General features: G+C 38.1%; 1 protein-coding gene across 1 annotated transcript in view; it reads right to left on the bottom strand.

Moving 5' to 3' along the window:
* The window catches only part of IFT140 (intraflagellar transport 140), a 3,212,973-nt gene that overhangs the window by 39,895 nt on the left and 3,154,531 nt on the right, over positions 1-18,547 (bottom strand). Inside the window, exon 32 of the mRNA XM_044089294.1 lies at positions 12,710-12,851. Coding sequence (XP_043945229.1) covers positions 12,710-12,851 — 142 coding nt within the window. The remainder of the gene's footprint in view (positions 1-12,709; positions 12,852-18,547) is intronic.

Genomic DNA, 18,547 nt, shown 5'->3' with positions numbered 1-18,547 from the left:
TAAATATATAACTGTGGAAAGCATCTTCCAAAATGCAAATCAAACCAACAACCACAGGAAATCCTGTTTGGTTCTTTTATAAGTAGAAAGAAACTTATAATTCAGTTCAGTCAGTTAATGGAGTTACATTTTTTTGTTTATTTGTCCTTTGTTGACCTGGTTAATCTCACTAGACTAGTAGCATCTTTTCAGGAGAGAGATGAGGTAATATTTATACTACTATGGGATATTTGCACAGGGCATCTGGAAACGTCTCTTACTCTTTTGCAATTAGGAGTGCTTTGTGGCTGTACTTTCTGCTTCTGTTCCTGGCATGGAGGTAGTTAGGAGAAGCAAAGTGCATAATGGAGGACAGAGACTTTGTGGTTCTGGTATGGATGCTGGTTGTGATGCAGAAGATCACGTTCTGTCAGTGGACAGAAAAAAGTGAAAATGAACTGGATGTTGCAAATAGCATTTTGACAATTCTAATTTTTTTTTTCTTTTTTTGAGCGCAGGAAGTTGCAATAACTGAAGTGGTGTCTGGTGGTATGCCTGATGAAAAGCTGGTTTCTTTATTAAAAAAGGTGATTCAGGAAAGGAATCACAGATATTGTGGTTGGCGGTTATGGACAAGGTGTTTGGTGAACCGAATGATCAGGATAGAAAGAAGAGAGTTCAAGAGATGAATAACTAAAAGAGGTAACTGAGAAAGTTCAAAGAAGAGCTTATGATGAGGCATAGGAAAGACAAAAAGTACTGCACAGGCTGTTAATATTAATAAATAAAATATAAAAAAATCAAGACATTTTACTGTAAGAATAAGCAAGAAGGAAGATGTAATAGATTGATGCTTTATTTGGGACACTTTAGTACTGCCATTAAGGTTTGCAGCATGAGTCGTTAGGTCACTGATTCATCAGGGAATGGAATGTTTTTGTGACTTGACTTTTGAGACTGAATAATGGACAAAAGTTTGTTTTATTGTGAAACTAAGAAGGATTGTTTTCCATGGAATGAGTATATTTTTTGGGAGGGGTAGGAGAATCATTTAAAGAAAAAGTGCATGTGCAATTCTGGACTGATGAAGTTGAGGTGTATGACTTACAATGTTATTTATTCATTTCATGATATTGTAAAGATGAAAGGGGGATTTGGAATGAGGATGGGAGTTGGATGCAATTTTGAAATATGAAAAAGCTGTAAAACATTTGTCAAATGTTATTCATGTTGCTGGTAATAGAGGAATAGTTAGATATATTGGTCAACCAAAAGCATGCTATTTTTGTGATGATGCTAATCATCTAATAAAAGAGCATTTCAAAATCTCAGATGTATTCAATGTGGAGAAAAAGTACATATGAGTAAATGTAAGAAGTGTAGAATTGTTAAGAAAGCTTGGCATTTTTGTTGATTGTGATAGAGCCACAAATATAATATTGAGAAAGAGAGGGGTGTAAGTTATGAAAAACATAAGGTAGAAAAGGATAAAATAATATAAATGAAGAGAATAAAAGTGACCATGAGGAAGGAGTAGATAAAATTGCAATAAGTCAAGAAGATCAATGTAATATTAATAAGGCTGTAAAAAAACAAGAGGAAGAGACAGTGAAACATCAGATGTCAGTGAAAGGAACTGTAAGGGAAATCAGAAAAATAAAGTTATGGTAAGGGTGAAGAAGAAAAAAAAATCTGAAAATATATCACCAAAAATTAAAAAGAAAGCCAAGGAATAATGTTAAATTTGTGTCAATTAATGTTAATAGCTGGATTAATAAAGGGAGAACAATTGTTTTTCAGTGCTGTAAAAACGTGATGCAGAGGCAGTCTGTTTGCAGGATACAAGGTTTATTTCAAAAAATGATAGAATACAGATGGAGGCATTCTGGGAAGGGAGGATTGTATGAAATTTAGAAAGGGAGAGATGTTTTGGTGAGGTATGTTTGGAGAGTATGTAAAGTACTGGCTTTTTGGATAACAAATGTTGGAGAGCATCAGCTGTGGATATCAGGAGAGGTGACAGTGTATTTAGACTAATGAGGTTTATACTTATACTTCAGTAACAAAGAGGAAAAAATTATTTGAGTTATTGAAATATGTTTTTGTAAATATGACAATTATTTTGATAGGGGGGTTTAACTATGGGTTAAAAAGTGCGATAAGAAGAAAAGAGTAGATGTTAAGGCATTAAAAGAATCTTTGAAATGTGGAAGATTAGAAATGTGGAATAGTAATGGCTGGACATATAAAGAGGGGAATTGTATACTGACATTGATTTTTTTTTTAAAATATCTAATTCAATAAGAGAGATAAGAAGTGGTAAGATTAGTAATGTTTTTCAGGAAAGAACATGGATTGGATAGTTTGGCTTAAAGTATACCCGGATACCACTTTATGCATAAAAGAAGGATTTTCTTAAAGAAACCTTGTCTGTATGGAAAATGAGACAGGGCTGACTCAAAATAAGAGCTTGCAACTCAAATACCCTTCTTGCAGAGGTCAGAGCAATCAGTACAACTGTTTTCCATGTGAAGAATCTCAAGTCAGCCGGGTTAGCTGGTTCAACTGCTGTAAGTGCTAGCTTCTATAACACAAAATTAAGATTCCAAGGAGGGGCCACTGGTTTTCTTGAAGGCCTCTCATGCAAAACCCCTTTCAAAAACATTTTGACATGAAATCATATTAAAAGAAGAGGCTCCATGGGGAGACTTGCATAAATGACCATTGATAGATGAATAAGAAAGGCCATAGGATATTAACTCACACAAATATTGTAAAACTAGAGAACAACAGTCCCTGAATGGGTGCTGGTTATGTTGCTGGCACCAACTAGAAAACATTTTTTGTTCTCTAATATATGACTTTCTAGTAGCAGGCTTTTTTGCCTTCATTAGTACCTGCTGCACATCCTCAATAAATATGTGCCTATCATCCAGACAGTCAATTAAAGCTGACTGATGTTGAATGTATCAAACACTCCCGTTCTTATGACAGCAGATTCAGTCTGTGGGAAAGCTTGGGGTAATTGCCCCTGGCTATTTCCAAAAGAAGGGAGAACCACAGTTGCCTGGGCCAGAAGGAAGTCACCACAATGATCCCGGGGGTACATTTTGAAACTTCAGAAGTACCCTGGATATTACTGGAAAGAGTAGAAAAGCAAACAAGAACATTCTTGTCCAAGGAAAAGAAAAGTCATCTGTCTCCCAGGCCTTCTTGCACGGAGACCTGGAATACAATATTGCCAAATGATTGTTCAGACAGAAGGGAAAGAGGTCTACTTGAGGAACTCCCCACAGATGGATCAACTCTTGGAAGACCCACTGACATAGTTTCCATTCCCGAGGGTCTGTTCTGGTCTTGCAGAGCTTGTCTGCCACACAGATTTGCTCTGGTAGAATGTAGGATGCTTGTAGAGTGAGACTGAGCTGTGAAGCTATATCCCAAACTAACATGGCTAGTCTGCAAACGGGGTATGACCTAGTTCCCCCTTGCTTGTTACGTAGCACATGACTATGGTACTGTCTGCAACCACTTGAAGAGGTCCTAGGGAATCAAAGATAGTCCAGAATGTTGAGTGCCTTGATTAGGGCAAGTATCCCCCTGATATTTATGTGCTTACATCTGTCCTTGTTGTCCAATACCCCCTTCAGTTTTCTCTCTCCTGAAACTGGTCACCACGTAAAAGTCTGAGGTGTTTGTGGGGACTGACCATTTTGGAACAGGGAGGGAGAAGCCACCACTAGGATTTGAAAAGATAAAGGGTGTTGGTGCTGGGACCAAACAGATTCTAGATACCACTGTATCTTTCTCATGTGTAGTCTCGCCAGGGGTATCATGAGAATCATTGATGCCATCAGTTTCAAAATCCTGAGGTAGTCCCTTGTAGCGACCGCAGTCTGAGTTTATAACCTTACATCCAGATCCAGACATAGACCTATTTTTTCTTGAGGAAGGAAAGCTCTTTAAACTGAGGTGTATAGTTGACATCCCAGGAACACAATCCCGTGTGAAGGAGTTAAGAAAGACTTTTGAATGCTCTCTTGGAATACCACTTCGTGTAAGAGATCTCTCACCTAAGAGGGACATTCTTAACACTTTGAAAAAGACTCTGCAAAGATAAGTAAGTCATTTAAATATGAAAAAATGTGGCTACCTTGTAGCCTAAAATGAGCTGCAACTGGAGCTAGGCACTTTGTGAACACTCTTGGTGCAGTGGATAGTCCAAAGGGTAAGGAAGAAAATTGATAATGTGATCCAGACACACAAAACCTTACGAAATGTCTGGATGAATAGGGATGTGATGATAAGCATTTTTTAAGTCTAGTGTTACCAGGAAACTTGAAAAAGGAAGAAGAGGTAACAGGTTGTAACATGAACCATGATGAAAAATCATTTTGAATTTGGGCACTATCACAGACATGTTTAGGAAACAAAGATCCAGAAACTGATATCCAGGCATTTTCTTTCTTTGCCACTAGGATCATTCTTGAATTAAAACCTTTCCCCACCTGGAAAGGAGGAACTGATTCGATCATTCCTTGGAACAGTACGTGATGAAGAAAAATGGGAAAAAAAAAAAAAGAAAGAGTGATCTGTAGGATGAGAAATGATCTGCTGGAAAGGAAGAATTCCATATCACTGCCACCTGTACCCTTGGTGAATTACTTTCAGAGCCCGTTCTTCGGAAACTATCTGCTGCAAAACAGAAAAATGAAGATTAAGACTTTCTGGAGCAAAAAAAAAAAAGCCAGGCTGGGAGGTGGTCACAAGGCCTCTTGAACAGCCATTCAGACTTGGTCTGTCCTTGGTTTTGGAAGGTTCAATAGTTCCTTTTGGAATCCCCTTGCCATTTCTTAAGTGTCTAATTACCTGTATTTTGTTGAGATTCTTTGTTCTGCTTTTTTGACAAAATTGGATGAGAAAATAGGACATCCCTTGGAAAACGTGGAAAAGGAGGGCTGAAAAAATGTAGAGATTCCCTGGATCAGCTTGCCCCTTTCATCACACATTTTGATCATCTCCGCAGCATATGGGGCTAAACACTAAGTCTCTATCCAAGGGTGAATTTTAAGTCTCATTTTTATCATCATCTGGGATTGCAACCATGCAAACATCCTTATCAAGAGTCATACACATACTGTAAACAATGAGTAGTGATTTGTGCAATAAAGGAAACTAAGTTAATTAAAGCAAATTTTTCCTGAAAAGAAGAAACCGCAGATAAAACACTCCTAATACTTTCACAATTAGACAGGACAAACTTGAACATATAAGCCTGAAAATTAAAAATTCTGAAAATCAAAGTTGCAGAAGTATACACTTTTTTCCCATCCATCTACCCACAACCCCTTTTTCCCATTTTTCACATGGGGTCAGGGTTTCAATTCAACACTGACAATTACATACAGCCAAGGTTTACACTTCTGGGTGGCTAGCCCTGCTACAGCATATTTTTACAGATAACAATAATTGTCCCATCCGTATCACAAAGAGTTGGAGTGTAACTGACTTGGCACTTTGCAGCAGTGGGATCAACTGGTGATATTGCTGGTAGGTCAAGTTTAGGAATAGTGTATAAAAATTTAAAAGGCTGAAGAACTTTATACATTCCATCTGCCTTTTTAGAGACAGCGGTCTGATTATCAGGAAAACTGCAGGCAGTAATATACACATCATTTAAAACAGAACAGGAGGAACGGGTATAGGATAAGAAAAATCCTTCCATAATAACTCATAGCATTTTCTGAAGGAATGAGAAACCTAATTGTTCTCCTACTGGAAACACTGACACATTTCAGAAATAGACTCAGAGAAACTCTTCCTCAAAGGGAGAGTCAAAAACAGAGCTCTCCTCTGAATCGGAGGAAAAAACCCTGTGTCTGTCCCTTGCGGCTTCCTAGTCAGATTCAGAATATTGAATCTCTTCAGGAAACCAGGTATCCCTATTTATTTTACCAAAGATTACTTTACAGTGAGGATTGACAGCCTAAATTAAACCCCAAGCCAGACCCATTAAACTACTGCAATCCAAAGAAATTTGAGGAGCAGTAGATAAATGCTTGGTTTTCTGTTTCTTTTTGACAAGAAAAATGGGGTCAACCATATTACTAATGGCAGCAGCAGCTTCCCCAGGGTTGGGTACTGCACCTTAACACAACAAGGAAACCTTCTGTGTTCCCTCTCCCAGGACCAACAAGAGTGGCTCTCCCTTGCCCCCTGAGGGGATCCCAACAGCTGCAAAGGATGTGGCTAACCCCTGGTCCACAGTGGCTGTATGTGCTATACCAGTGGGTGGGGGTAAAAGACGAGTGGACTGAGGTACAGCAAATGGTCACAGCAGAGTCACCCACATGTGGCTTAGACAAACTGCTAGCCTGCTGTGGTGGCAAAGGCTATTTAATTTCTGTGGTTGGAGGAAGGACCAACAATGGGATTACTAGCCTATTCCACGGTCAAGCCCAAAATAGTGCCTCTTTCCAGAGGAAGACAATCAGCAAATTGCTATCAGCAAACACTACCAGTCTACAAAAGTTACTTTTTGACAGAAGAAAACACAATAAAAAGGACTTTAAAACACAATGTCAAATAAACACAATGTCACCACAGAAAAAATGTATTCAGTTACTTTACACTGCTTTTAAACTGACAGGAAATATAAGCACTCTGTTTAAAACAACATTACAGTCTCATGACAGTCCATTAAAACGCAACACTCCTAACTTTAAAATAACTTTCTTGAACAAGAAAGTGAAAAAAAAAAACAGCAACAAAAATAAGAAAACATAAGTTTTTTTTCCCCATAGGGAACTTTTCTGCCCAGCAAGGAACAGCACGGGCTGACCATCAATCCTCAAAAGCCTTAAAAAAGTGTCACTTTTTTTTAAAGGAGTGTTTACTGGCAGCAGTAAAGCTCTGAAGGGCTTGGTACCCAAACTTTACAGTTTGGGCTCATGGAATATGCCCTGAAGCTTTGGTAGCTGTCTGTCTGTTATATCCTTGGCAGGATACAACTCCATATGGCAGAGGATACTGCAGCAGTGATCAATATGATGAACATCTTCATGTACTAGATATTTTCACTGATTGGAGCTTATACGATACTTTATAAGATCTTTTATTTGAGGACATTTAAAGCTTACTCTGAATCACTAGTCTGCCTCAGTGTACACGGCTTTTGGTTTAATAATGCCCAGCTCTGACATAGATGAAATTTTTTTTTATTACCAACTGCCAGATTGCCAAATCCTTTGCAGTTGGAGACTTAAAAGACAGTCAGTTCTAAGCAGGATGAGGAGGGTATATGCATTCTGACGTTTTCAGAATGAGCCTCCATACAATCCACAGCTTTTTATTTTTTCAAACATTTTTGAAGTTTATGGATCAGAATATTTTTGATGAGACTTAGCTCTCCCAGTTTCCTGTGGGGAATTTTGAGGCATTCTCTAGCTTTTGTAATTTTATTTGAATCAAGTAAGACTACACTATGTTTAGCTTTTCTGACTTTTGCACCTTATTAACAGTGTTGACAAGAATCTTTACCATGTGTATAACTCCAGACAAAATAAGCCATGTAAATCTTTCTGTGCAGTTCATCTGCTACAAAGCAACTTATTAATATATTTTTGAGGAAAGATATCACAACAGAGAACTAGTGCTTGTAACAGTGAAAGTGATCAAATTTTGTGTTAAGAAGCAAAAATAAATAAAAGCATATTTACAAAGTAGGCCTTGATCAACATTTAAGTTAACTGCACAACAAAAAGGTACATGCTAGTATTAGTGGGGACATGTGCTACCTGATGTCGCTACTTACCTTTGTACAAGACCATCACTCATCTAAAACAAGCGCACAACTCCAAGTACAAAATAAAAACTCTAGAATATTGCAGCTTCACTGCTAAAAGCCTTTTATGTTTTACCAAAAAAAAAAAGAAATGTTATGATTTTTCCAAGACAAAAAAAGTATATACATTGTCTATGTCTGATGCAGCATACCTACTGGAGTTTTTAGAAGACATATATAACTTGAACAAGCTGAATAAAAAAATGTATGTATTATGTGCTTCACAATGCAAACAACGAAGCATATTTACTAGGATGTATTGCTTATTTGGATTCTGGCCAGCATACCTCTCAAGTTCTCAGCTTCATCACACTGGGCCCAAAATCACAGCATTCAAAATTTGCATGTGCATGAATTCAAGTCACTCTTGGCAGGTGAAATCTATAAAATTAAACCCTTGTGGTACTTACAGATGCACACCTGTATAGCTATACTAGAAAAATGTACCATTACTGCACTGTAAAAAGAAACACACCTGCTTTCTTGGCTTGCTGTAAATGCCAGTCTTAACTATAGTTCATCTATCTGAATTAGTATAAAATCTGTAAATTTTTATTTGTCCAGCATATGGTTGTGGGAACTCCATTAAAATGCCAATTTATGCCACAAATAAATAAATAAAAACATAGAAGACACCTCAGTCTGGAAATGAACTGCAGCTCCAAGTAGTTTTAACCAAACCATATCTTCTTCTTCTTTTTTCGGCTGTTCCCGTTAGGGGTCACCACAGCAGATCTTCTGTTTCCATTTCTTCCTATCCTCTGCATCATGCTCTTTCACACCAACCGCCTGCATGTCCTCTCTCACCACATCCATAAACCTTATCTTAGGCCTTCCTCTTTTCCTCTTACCTGGCAGCTCCATCCTTAGCATCCTTTTCCCAATATACCCAGCATCCCTCCTCAGCACGTCCAAACCAACGCAATCTTGCCTCTCTTGCTTTGTCTCCAAACTGTCCAACCTGAGCTGACCCTCTAATATAGTGATTCCTAATCCTGTCCATCCTAGTCACACCCAGTGTAAATCTTAACATCTTTAACTCTGCCACATCCAGCTCTGACTCCTGTCTTTTCGTCAATGCCACAGTCTCCAACCCATATAACATAGCTGGTCTCACTACCCTCTTGTAGACCTTCCCTTTCACTCTTACTGGTTCCCGTCTGTCACAAATCACTCATGACACTCTTCTCCACCCATTCCACTCTGCCTGTACTCTCTTCTTCACCTCTCTTCCACACTCACCATTACTCTGAACTGTTGATCCCAAGTACTTAAACTCATCCACCTTTACCAACTCTACTCCCTGTATCCTCACCATTCCTCAACCCTCCCTCACATTTACACACATATATTCTGTTTTAGCCCTGCTGACCTTCATTCCTCTCCTCTCTAAAGCATATCTCCATCTCTCCAGGGTCTCCTCAACCTGGTCCCTACTCTCACTACATATCACAATGTCATCTGCAAACATCATAGTCCATATAACGTTTAAAATTTTATTGCACCATTTAAAATTAAATTCTTTGCTTTTCCAAAAAGAGTGCTCATTTTAGTTCCATATAATATACAGTTCCAGTTAAAACAATATTATGAAGCTGTGTTGCCACCTGACCAAAATATTGAATTGTAAGCTCATACATTATGCCCACAAAATGCATTGCAATTTTCCACAGCCCTGTCTCCTCCTTGTTTCTCAGGGTATATACAGAAAGACAGACACATATACACACATAGACACAGCTGTGACCATCTATTACCACCAATTGTATGACTGTTTTCACATCAGATTCTGCCTGCAATCAAATGAAAGAGTACATGCACAAATAATGATTAGAAATGTATCTCAGCTTGTTGTTAACAGAATGATACAATGCAACCCAATGTATCCCCTCCATGCCCACCCCAGCATCTTAGTTCAAGAATCATGTACAATGAATGAAAATCAGGGACGTATTTTAAATATTGCTCTTATACAATTAGAAAGTTGCTTGTATAAGAGATGTTTGCATTAGCAAGCATATTCTGAATGACATGAAGTCTGAGATTCATATATCTGTCATTATTTAGTGACTGCAATCTACAACAGTTTGCCAGAAAAAACACAGATTTTACAAGAAAGAAACTAAAACATGCAGGCAAAATTAGGGGGTAGCTGATAGCTATGCACTCTGCATAAATAAACACACATTCATACAAACTCGTACAGACACATATATGCACACACACACACACACACACACACACACACACACACACACACACACACACACACACACACACACACACACACACACACACAAGTGGCCATCAATTATAGCAATTTCTTTAACTATGCATATTTCAGATGTCTGCTTATGATAAGATAAATGAATACATATATAAATAACGGCCCAGAACTGTATTTCAGCTCACTGCTGTCAAAACCATTCAGTGCAACCAACTACAACCTCATCTGCCCCCTTTCAACTTTTTTAACTTCTTAGCTGAAGTAAAAACAAAAAAAAAATAATTAGACACAAAGGCCCAACATCACAAAAGGATGTTAAATATTGCCGTTATATAGTTAGAAAGTTAACAAAATGACAAGCTTTGCATTAGCAGACATTTTTCTGGGGGATATGAAGTCTGAAACTCACATGCCGGTCATTATTTGGACGATTTATAAGAGAAAACTATAATTTTACCATTAACAGACCAATTACATCTCAACTTCTTTGCTTAACAGTGCACAAAGACAAAAAGACACAAATTCCAAGAAAAAGGGAACAGAAGACAACACTTACATGCTCCAAGTCACACAGTTAGCAAATGAAGGTAGAAGGAATCAAATCTTCTATACTTGACTACAAGAAGTAGCTCATTAAGAGCTCTGAGTCTTAATCCTCATCGCTAACTGCCAGCAGCTCTAACTCATATAAAAGGCTGAAAGAACAAATTTTGTTTTATGCATTTTATGAACATTAAGTAAGATGCTCTAATGATTGACATGATTGACTGACTGCAATCCTTAATGACTTATCTTTGAAAGAAAATGAGGAACAGAGTAAAAAAATAGGAGGCAAAATTAAAGGAAGCAACTTGTCAACAGCTCAAAGCTTTAATTCTCTGTGCTAGCTGCCAATGTTGTCTAATGTTCTTGTACGTTACATTTTGTGATTACTTTAATGTGTTCATTTATTCATTTTGCTTTTCCTTTGATTTTGCATTCCCGAGCAGTTTTTTGTTGTTTACCACTTCCATTTTTTTTTCATAACACTAGGTCTGTCATTCCTGTGGTGCATATACCATTACACAGTAACATTTCAATACCCCGATACCCTGCCAAAAAAGCACAAACAAAAAGGAATTCTTAGCTTAAGTTTCCTTTCAGGACAATATATGGGTAATAATTCAATTAAAATCAAGAATGTAAACCATACAAGTTCTACCAAAAAAAAAAAAAAATCTGCCACAATGATACTAGAGCAGATATATTCATTCAAAAAGATTAATCTAATATTTGGTTATGTGGTGGGTAAACTGTATCATACAGATTACCAATGATGTGCCGATGACAAATTTTATAAACACTGCACCCATGCACATGGTACTTGCTTCTGTTAATTTTGTTTTATGCTATTCGGCATTTTTGATGTCCTCTAAATGTTACAAAGTGGCAAAGATCCATTGTGCAATGTCTTCCTTGTCCAGTTTTATTTGTAACAAATATTTCTGTTTTATTTATGTTTAAACATTGTTCCACATAGATCTTATGCTATGACCTTTCTACAAAAGGATGTTTTTTTCTGCATTTTTGGGAACAGTGTTCTGTATCTTAAATAGCTTAATGAGATTCTTGTTTCAGAATGCAAAGACAAGTCAAATCAGGATTACAAAACATTCATAATAAGATTGCTTGCATGGTGTTTTGTTTGCTTCACTATACTGTTCACTTTGCGAAAAATAATAATACACTTTTGGGTATTTATTTTCTAAATCACCCCCCCACCTGCCAACCATCAAATCCTTGCTATAACCATGCCAATTAATTCTCTATCACCATGGCAAGATCTAGCTAAATGAGACTGTCATCCAAGCAGCCATGCGGGAGTTCTTTTCTTCTTACCCTAGCTCCTCCCACAGCAGCTGACATGCTGGGTCAGACAATTTCATGGCATGTCTTCCCCTGTATGTGCATTCTTGCACATGTTTCATGAAGGCTGCTGTACAAATGTGACTTGGCAGAGCCAAGTATGTCTCCCAGCCCATAGGCTACATACTAAGTACCCCCCTCTCTAGAAGGTGTTGTCACTGTAGTGGGCTGGACCCTTCTGTCCACCAGGATGGGGGAGTTAGCTTAGCAACTGGTGTTGGGTCATCTGGGCCACAGTTATGATTTTATCCTTCTGTGTCATAGAGCTGATATGTGAGAAAATAATATTGACCTTAAGTACTATGTTTTCATTCAGTGTGATGAGTACTGCAATATGCGTTTTCACGATTATCTCCTCTTTCTTCTGCTGTCCTGTCTCATACTGTTCAGAACTCTCTGCTCTGAAATTAGTAAGCCATCTTCAAGAGCTCAGTAAGATCTTGCCACCATTTCTGCAGAACTTCTCACTTTTGTCGACTTAACCTATCAGGCAAGATGTGACTTCAGCACTTGAATACAACACATCATTTTGCATCACGGATGGCTGTACTCTATTCTTTGGGCTGCATTACTTCACATTTTACACTATCTGCAGTCTTCATTGTTTAGCATGAGATTACTGAGTGCTTTTTATCCTTATCTTGAGCTATTCATCTACTGAAATACAGGTGATACACTGAAGAGTGTGCTTTTACAGATTATAATCTTTGCATCTACTGATTTTCTAATGCTGTCACTTGCATTTAGGTACTAACCATTTGGAAATTTCCCTGCTGTGTGTAGTGCTCCACAAAAAGGCCATATACATCACCAATTCTAACAGCGATGTTAAGGTCAGGTTCTTCTAGTAGAAGTTCACACTGTCTGATTGATTCCTTTGGGTCTTCTTCATATATTCTGCAAAAGAGAAAATGGTGCTTTAATTTACTATTACTGACAGGAAATGAACTGATGCTTGCAAGAATGAGCAAAAGAATTAAGACTGTTAATTGCAATCATTCAGCTAACTAATTTCTTCTCCAATGTACAATAAGCTTCCTGCTCTCATTATCACGAGGATGCTCCTGATAACAGTTAGTTTCATGTACCTGTTGTACAATAATTTAATGTACTGCACAACTGTAATGCAATAAAGGCAGATAAACGGGATGGTTATCAATAGTCTTTCAGTAATAATGACAATATAATTTTGCTGATGCTCCTGAAATGTACTGGACAACAGACGATGAAAGGAATCTGTTCTCAGTATTACTGCTATCCTTTACATTTTACATAACTGCATTAGTATCTTAAAAAGACGTCAAGAATAAAAATGACTTATAACTTGCCAAGGTTATGGTGTCTTCCAGCGTGTACAACTCACTAGGCAAACATATAGCAGAAACCTGCTCTGCTTGAAGGGAATTACTCCATTTGGTACATTAGCAGCATTTTCCATTAAAACTATTACACTCATTAGCAGCAGTACACTTTAAACCAAAGTGGAGAACTAAGCAATTCAGGGACTACTGAAAGAAAAATAATTACGTCACTGTTTAGAGTGCACTGCAGTTTACTAAATTGCTTGCTTTAAAATAAGATTTTCAAGCAGAGAGTACTACTGTAATTAATCATAACCTATGGCTATAGCTTGCTTTTTTGTCTCTAAAACTAGCATGATATTCTCCAACAGTTACACTTGGTTCCTGCTTGAGACTTCATCTGTCTCACTGCAGGCACCAGCTACATCAGTTCCATGCTAGTCATTTTCAAATTGACACAAGCTTGTTCCAAATCAGTTCTTCTACTAAGGCCTCAGCTTTGGGTTTTGAAAGTGGGGTCTCACCAGAGAAAATGCTGATCATTGTTCTGCTGTCTTCCTAGACTGAGAACCACTTTCGTCCCCCTGCTGTTTCACAGTTCATAGCTTTAATCTTCTGGGTTAACTGCTAGACTTTTGATTTTTTTTTATCTAGTTAAGGCCTTTACTAGTTTGTTTTATCTGGCTGTAACCTTGAGTGGATGTTAGCTGACAATTCACATTAGAAAACTCATTGAGAAGTATCTTTCTAAATCAGTTCTGGACACCATTCTTTTCCTCTGAACTAAGACGCAGCCAACCTCAGACAGAGCTGAGCCCTCTGCCAAGTCGCACCCCATTCTCCTACCACTTTCAATCTCTCCAACTGATGACTGATGCAGCCAGACATTATACTCTTTAATCCTCTCCTACTTTAGTCTGCTGGTGTAGGTTACAATGGTGCATCTCAGAATGCTAAATCCAAACAGTTTTCCTGACATTTTTCTGCTACCTTCCTGGCCCTGCTTGCCACTACCTCACTTATTTCATCCGGCATATCACTGATGCTTGTATGACCTCACATGTATCCCTCAACCCCCCCCCTCCCAATGAACACCTCAGTTACCTCCTCCTGTGTTTATCTAAATGTAAGCCCCAATGCCAGTTTCACTGTAATCTGGTCTCTGCTTCCTCCCTTTACAAGACTTTTAATCCCCTTGCTAGATGCATCTCCAGTCACCAAAACCCTCACTTCTGTCCTCATACCGACTTTCATTTCCTTCACGTAATGTCCTGTGCCATGACACTATCCCTCCTATCTGCAAACTTTTGCCTCTCTACCTGCACTATCAACAGCGCTTCTCAATATCTGTGATGGATGCCTCCCTCCCTGTGTTGCATCTGATCCCTTTCTCATCATTCTTTTACTCTTCCTGAAAGCCTCATCCACTGTTTTATTTAACACAAACTACCACTCCAATCTGAGTGGGTTTCCCTCCCTGCCCAGTTCCTCTTGCTCTCTTTGTGGTATTGCTGTCTGCTAAACAGCCATAACTGGCTCCATCTACTCTTCATCACTTGTCACTGCTGTCTGCACTTGTCACAATGTTTGCTTCATTCTCTTTTGTTAAATATCTTTACTTAACGTGACATTTTTAAAAAGTGACATAGGTACACATATAGTACCAGAAAAGAAAAGAAAAACCATAATAACATTTCATTTATTTTCATGCATTATACTTATACATTTTCTTTCTAACAAGTTTCATTTACACCATTATATAAATGGCTCACTTCTTGCCTTCACTTAAATTTCAATCTTCCTCCTAAACTGTATTTTGCATGCATTGTTTCCCACAAATTCCATTTATTTGTAAGTAGTTTGCTTCATCCCTATTCTAAAGATCCCACCTTTAGTTCTTAGTATTTGCTTTTTGGCATTAAAGTTAGTAAGGCCTTACTATGTCTGAGCAATTCAGATCCTCTATTCCATCTCAAAAGAACTGTTTCGTTATTTACAACCATTTGCTCTTCCAACATTTCTTTGCTTCATTCTCCTTAATCTTCATTTTACAGTTGCCTCTCCCAGCTTCTTCCCCAAGATTACCCGGTGGCAACTCACTCGCTTGTACTAATTAGATACCTTTTGCCCATGCCATCATGTCCTCTGCCTTTCTCTCTCCTATCTTTTCCCCATTCCATCCTGTGTACTGCCCTCCTACTTTCTCCTCTCCCATCCAACTCTATCCTTTTTCATCTAACAACCATTTCACTACTATGCCTAGCTCTCACATTCTCCTGTAAAGTAATCCTTTCATGCAGATTTCACATCTTCTGCTAACCCAAAGATGAATAAAACAGGGGTCCCATATCTCCTATATCTCACAAGTCTCTCCCCACTCTTCTTTTCTGTTATGTGCTATTCTTTCCATGCTCTTCTTTCCTTTCTTCTGTATTTATTATTATTATTTTTATTTATTGTCTACATATATGTCTTTCTGTCCTCTAGCTCAGATTTTCAACCTTAGGTTTCATTACTGAACTGCTAAGCAAATGCATCCCCACAAATAGCCCACATCTCTGAGACCCTTTGAGCAAAAGTGATGGCCACCAAGACAAGTGTTTACCAAGAGAGGATCTTCTGAATCTCCAAACCAGCAGGTTCAGACTGGGGAATGAATAATTTTTTAAGCATAAAGATATGTTTTTTTTTTTCCACGGAGAAGCAGAATTCTTTTAAGTTGGGTGAAGATGCAGAATTCCTTTGAAAAAATCGCTAGCCATTCAGTGCTGTGCAACAGTTTCCACTAAGTCATGATGTACAGGGATAACAAAGGCAAACATCCTGACTGTGGAATACCTGACACCCAGTTCATGCATTGTCTGAAGTAGGTAGGGGTCACCTGCAAACTGGTGTACTATATTTCTTTGTCCAAATGGGGAACCTCTTCCATGTAGTAGAATGACTTAAAGATTTAAGGATTTTGGGTGGTCTCAGTTGCCTCACATAATTCATTCAGAAGGTTTGGCATGTTCAAGGAATCTACTATAAAATCTAGTGTCTAAGGTGGAAATAGTGTCATCAATGTCATTCCTTTACTGTCATCAGTCAACGCTGTATATCAATACTATAAAACGTTTACATGTATATAATTTTCTTTGTTGAGCTTTTTGCCTAGGCACTTTAAAAAATTCACAACCCTTACGAATGTCAAGGAAATAAACACACAGAAAGATATCCATGACTTGTACTGGAATAGTTTCTTGCATAGCAAGGAATGGAGAACTTGAAATCACGCCTTTGCTGGCCATCATGAAGAAAAATTATGTAGCCTTGGTCTTTGTTTTCCAAAACTTGTGACTAAGTGCTGTTTTGGATGGCATGAGAGGAAGACAAAAAGGACTCTATCCTGCAACAGGATAGAGATAGCACATCCATTTATTCCCTCTTGTCCTGGTGAACGGAACACAGAAAAGGAAGAAACACTTTCGCTCATTTGGAAAACAGGTCAATCTCTGATGTGTCTCACTATCACATAATCCTGGTCGAAAAGGGCTACTGTATTTCTAACCCCTGAAGAGGACTGCAGCAGCAGTTCAGGGAGTCTGCCAGCACAATTACTACTTCTAGAATGTGAATCTCATATTGGTTGATACCCTTGTATATGGTACTTTCATCAAAAGGGGAAGAGTGTGCATCAAACTCTTTGCTTTTGTACAACTTGGGCAGGCCATCTGCTCCAAGATCCCTTTACAAAGCCTGCAGGGCAAACAGCACTTAGCATAACACAAGTAGATTTAGCTAACTTTCCTGGACAGCCCACTTTCCCTGAAGTAAGAACTGCCAATATGAGTTCCTCACTAGGCTAGTGAAGTATCCATCATCAGGATCTGTGACAGGTTCTGCTGGAAGAAGGGAAGGCTAACAGAGACTGGTGGGATTTTCAAGACGGCTGCACACTCAGCAGCAAGTTTATTACAGCTCATCCAGTGTGTAAACTTAAAGTGGTAAAAAGCAAGTAAAATTAACAATTTGGGGAAAAAACAGTTACTAGTTGGAGATCAGGAAAGAAAAAAATTGAAGGGTAAGAGAAAATCAATCAGAAAAGGAGAAGCAAAATTCTGGCTGAGAAGAACCTTGCAGCTACTCAAGAAAAAGTAGCTATAGTTTCAGCATTACTACAGGATATGGATTCCAGTAATCTAGAGAAAAAAATAAATCAAAGGCACTCAGGTGTACTTAAAATAGGTGAGAGAGTGGAGGATTATATGAAATCAAATGACAAAAGGCTGAAAACAATAGAAACTTAAAGAAGCTAATGGGCTGATAAAACTGCAGACATCAGAGGGTGAAATGAAGGAAAGCCTGTCTGAATTATGTATCTTCTCAAGAAGACCTGTTTCAAAAAACTGCAGCATTAGAAGACTAAACATAAAAGAAAGCATGGGATTTTTTATGAAAGTGGAATTGAAGGAATATATTGCTTTCATTTTATGAAAGTGCAAATAAAGCAACCAAACTTGTGTTCCACTCAGGATTTGTTAATTGAGATAACTCATTGTGTGTACGGTACAAATCTGGCCATGAGATAGCAAATGGGGCATGTACTGGTAAAGATGAAGTCATGTCAGCAGAAAGAGCTGCTCCTGGAAAAATGTGGCAAAAGGGGCAGTATTACAATGGGCAGTAGCAGAATGTTTGTGGAAAATGATTATTCACTGTACACCAGGCTGAAGACAAGCAGATTTATCCTAGCAATCAGGGAATGTTAAGAAACGGGTGTGAGATTAAAGCTGCTGTATCCAGCTGCCTTCAAAATATTTTCCTGCAAGGCCAAAGACATTTGATGGAGAAATAAAAACATAGGAAACCAGCAAGTAAAGTGGAGCACTGCTTCTTACTCTTGTAACAATAAGAAATCCTATAGAGAAACTTTTCCAGTGAAACCTTTTCAATTGTTATGAAGGAAAGTGCTTGAGAGACAGAAAAAAAAAACACAGGAGCTGACTTTAGTAATTAGAACTACTGCAGAACCGAACCAGAGAGACTGGTGTTGGGAGGTGAAGATGATCAGGGAGAAGAGAAGACACAATGAAATTAGTGAATAAATGGAGAACTATAAAGCATCAGTGCTATTAAACAGAGGAACAGATGTGTAAAAATGAGACTGCATGAAAGATTGGAATTCTGTTGACTGTAATAAACCTGTGGGTGAACTGTAAAGCATAAACCACACATTATGCCATTAATATTTAGAAAGAGTAAAGGGGATAAATACACTTTGTAAACTGCACATTATATTGTGAAACAGTT

Source organism: Protopterus annectens, chromosome 12.part0 (assembly GCF_019279795.1).
Source record: "Protopterus annectens isolate FY-2018-M chromosome 12.part0, PAN1.0, whole genome shotgun sequence".
NCBI lineage: Eukaryota > Metazoa > Chordata > Ceratodontiformes > Protopteridae > Protopterus > Protopterus annectens.
This window is presented reverse-complemented; position numbering and strand designations above follow the sequence as displayed.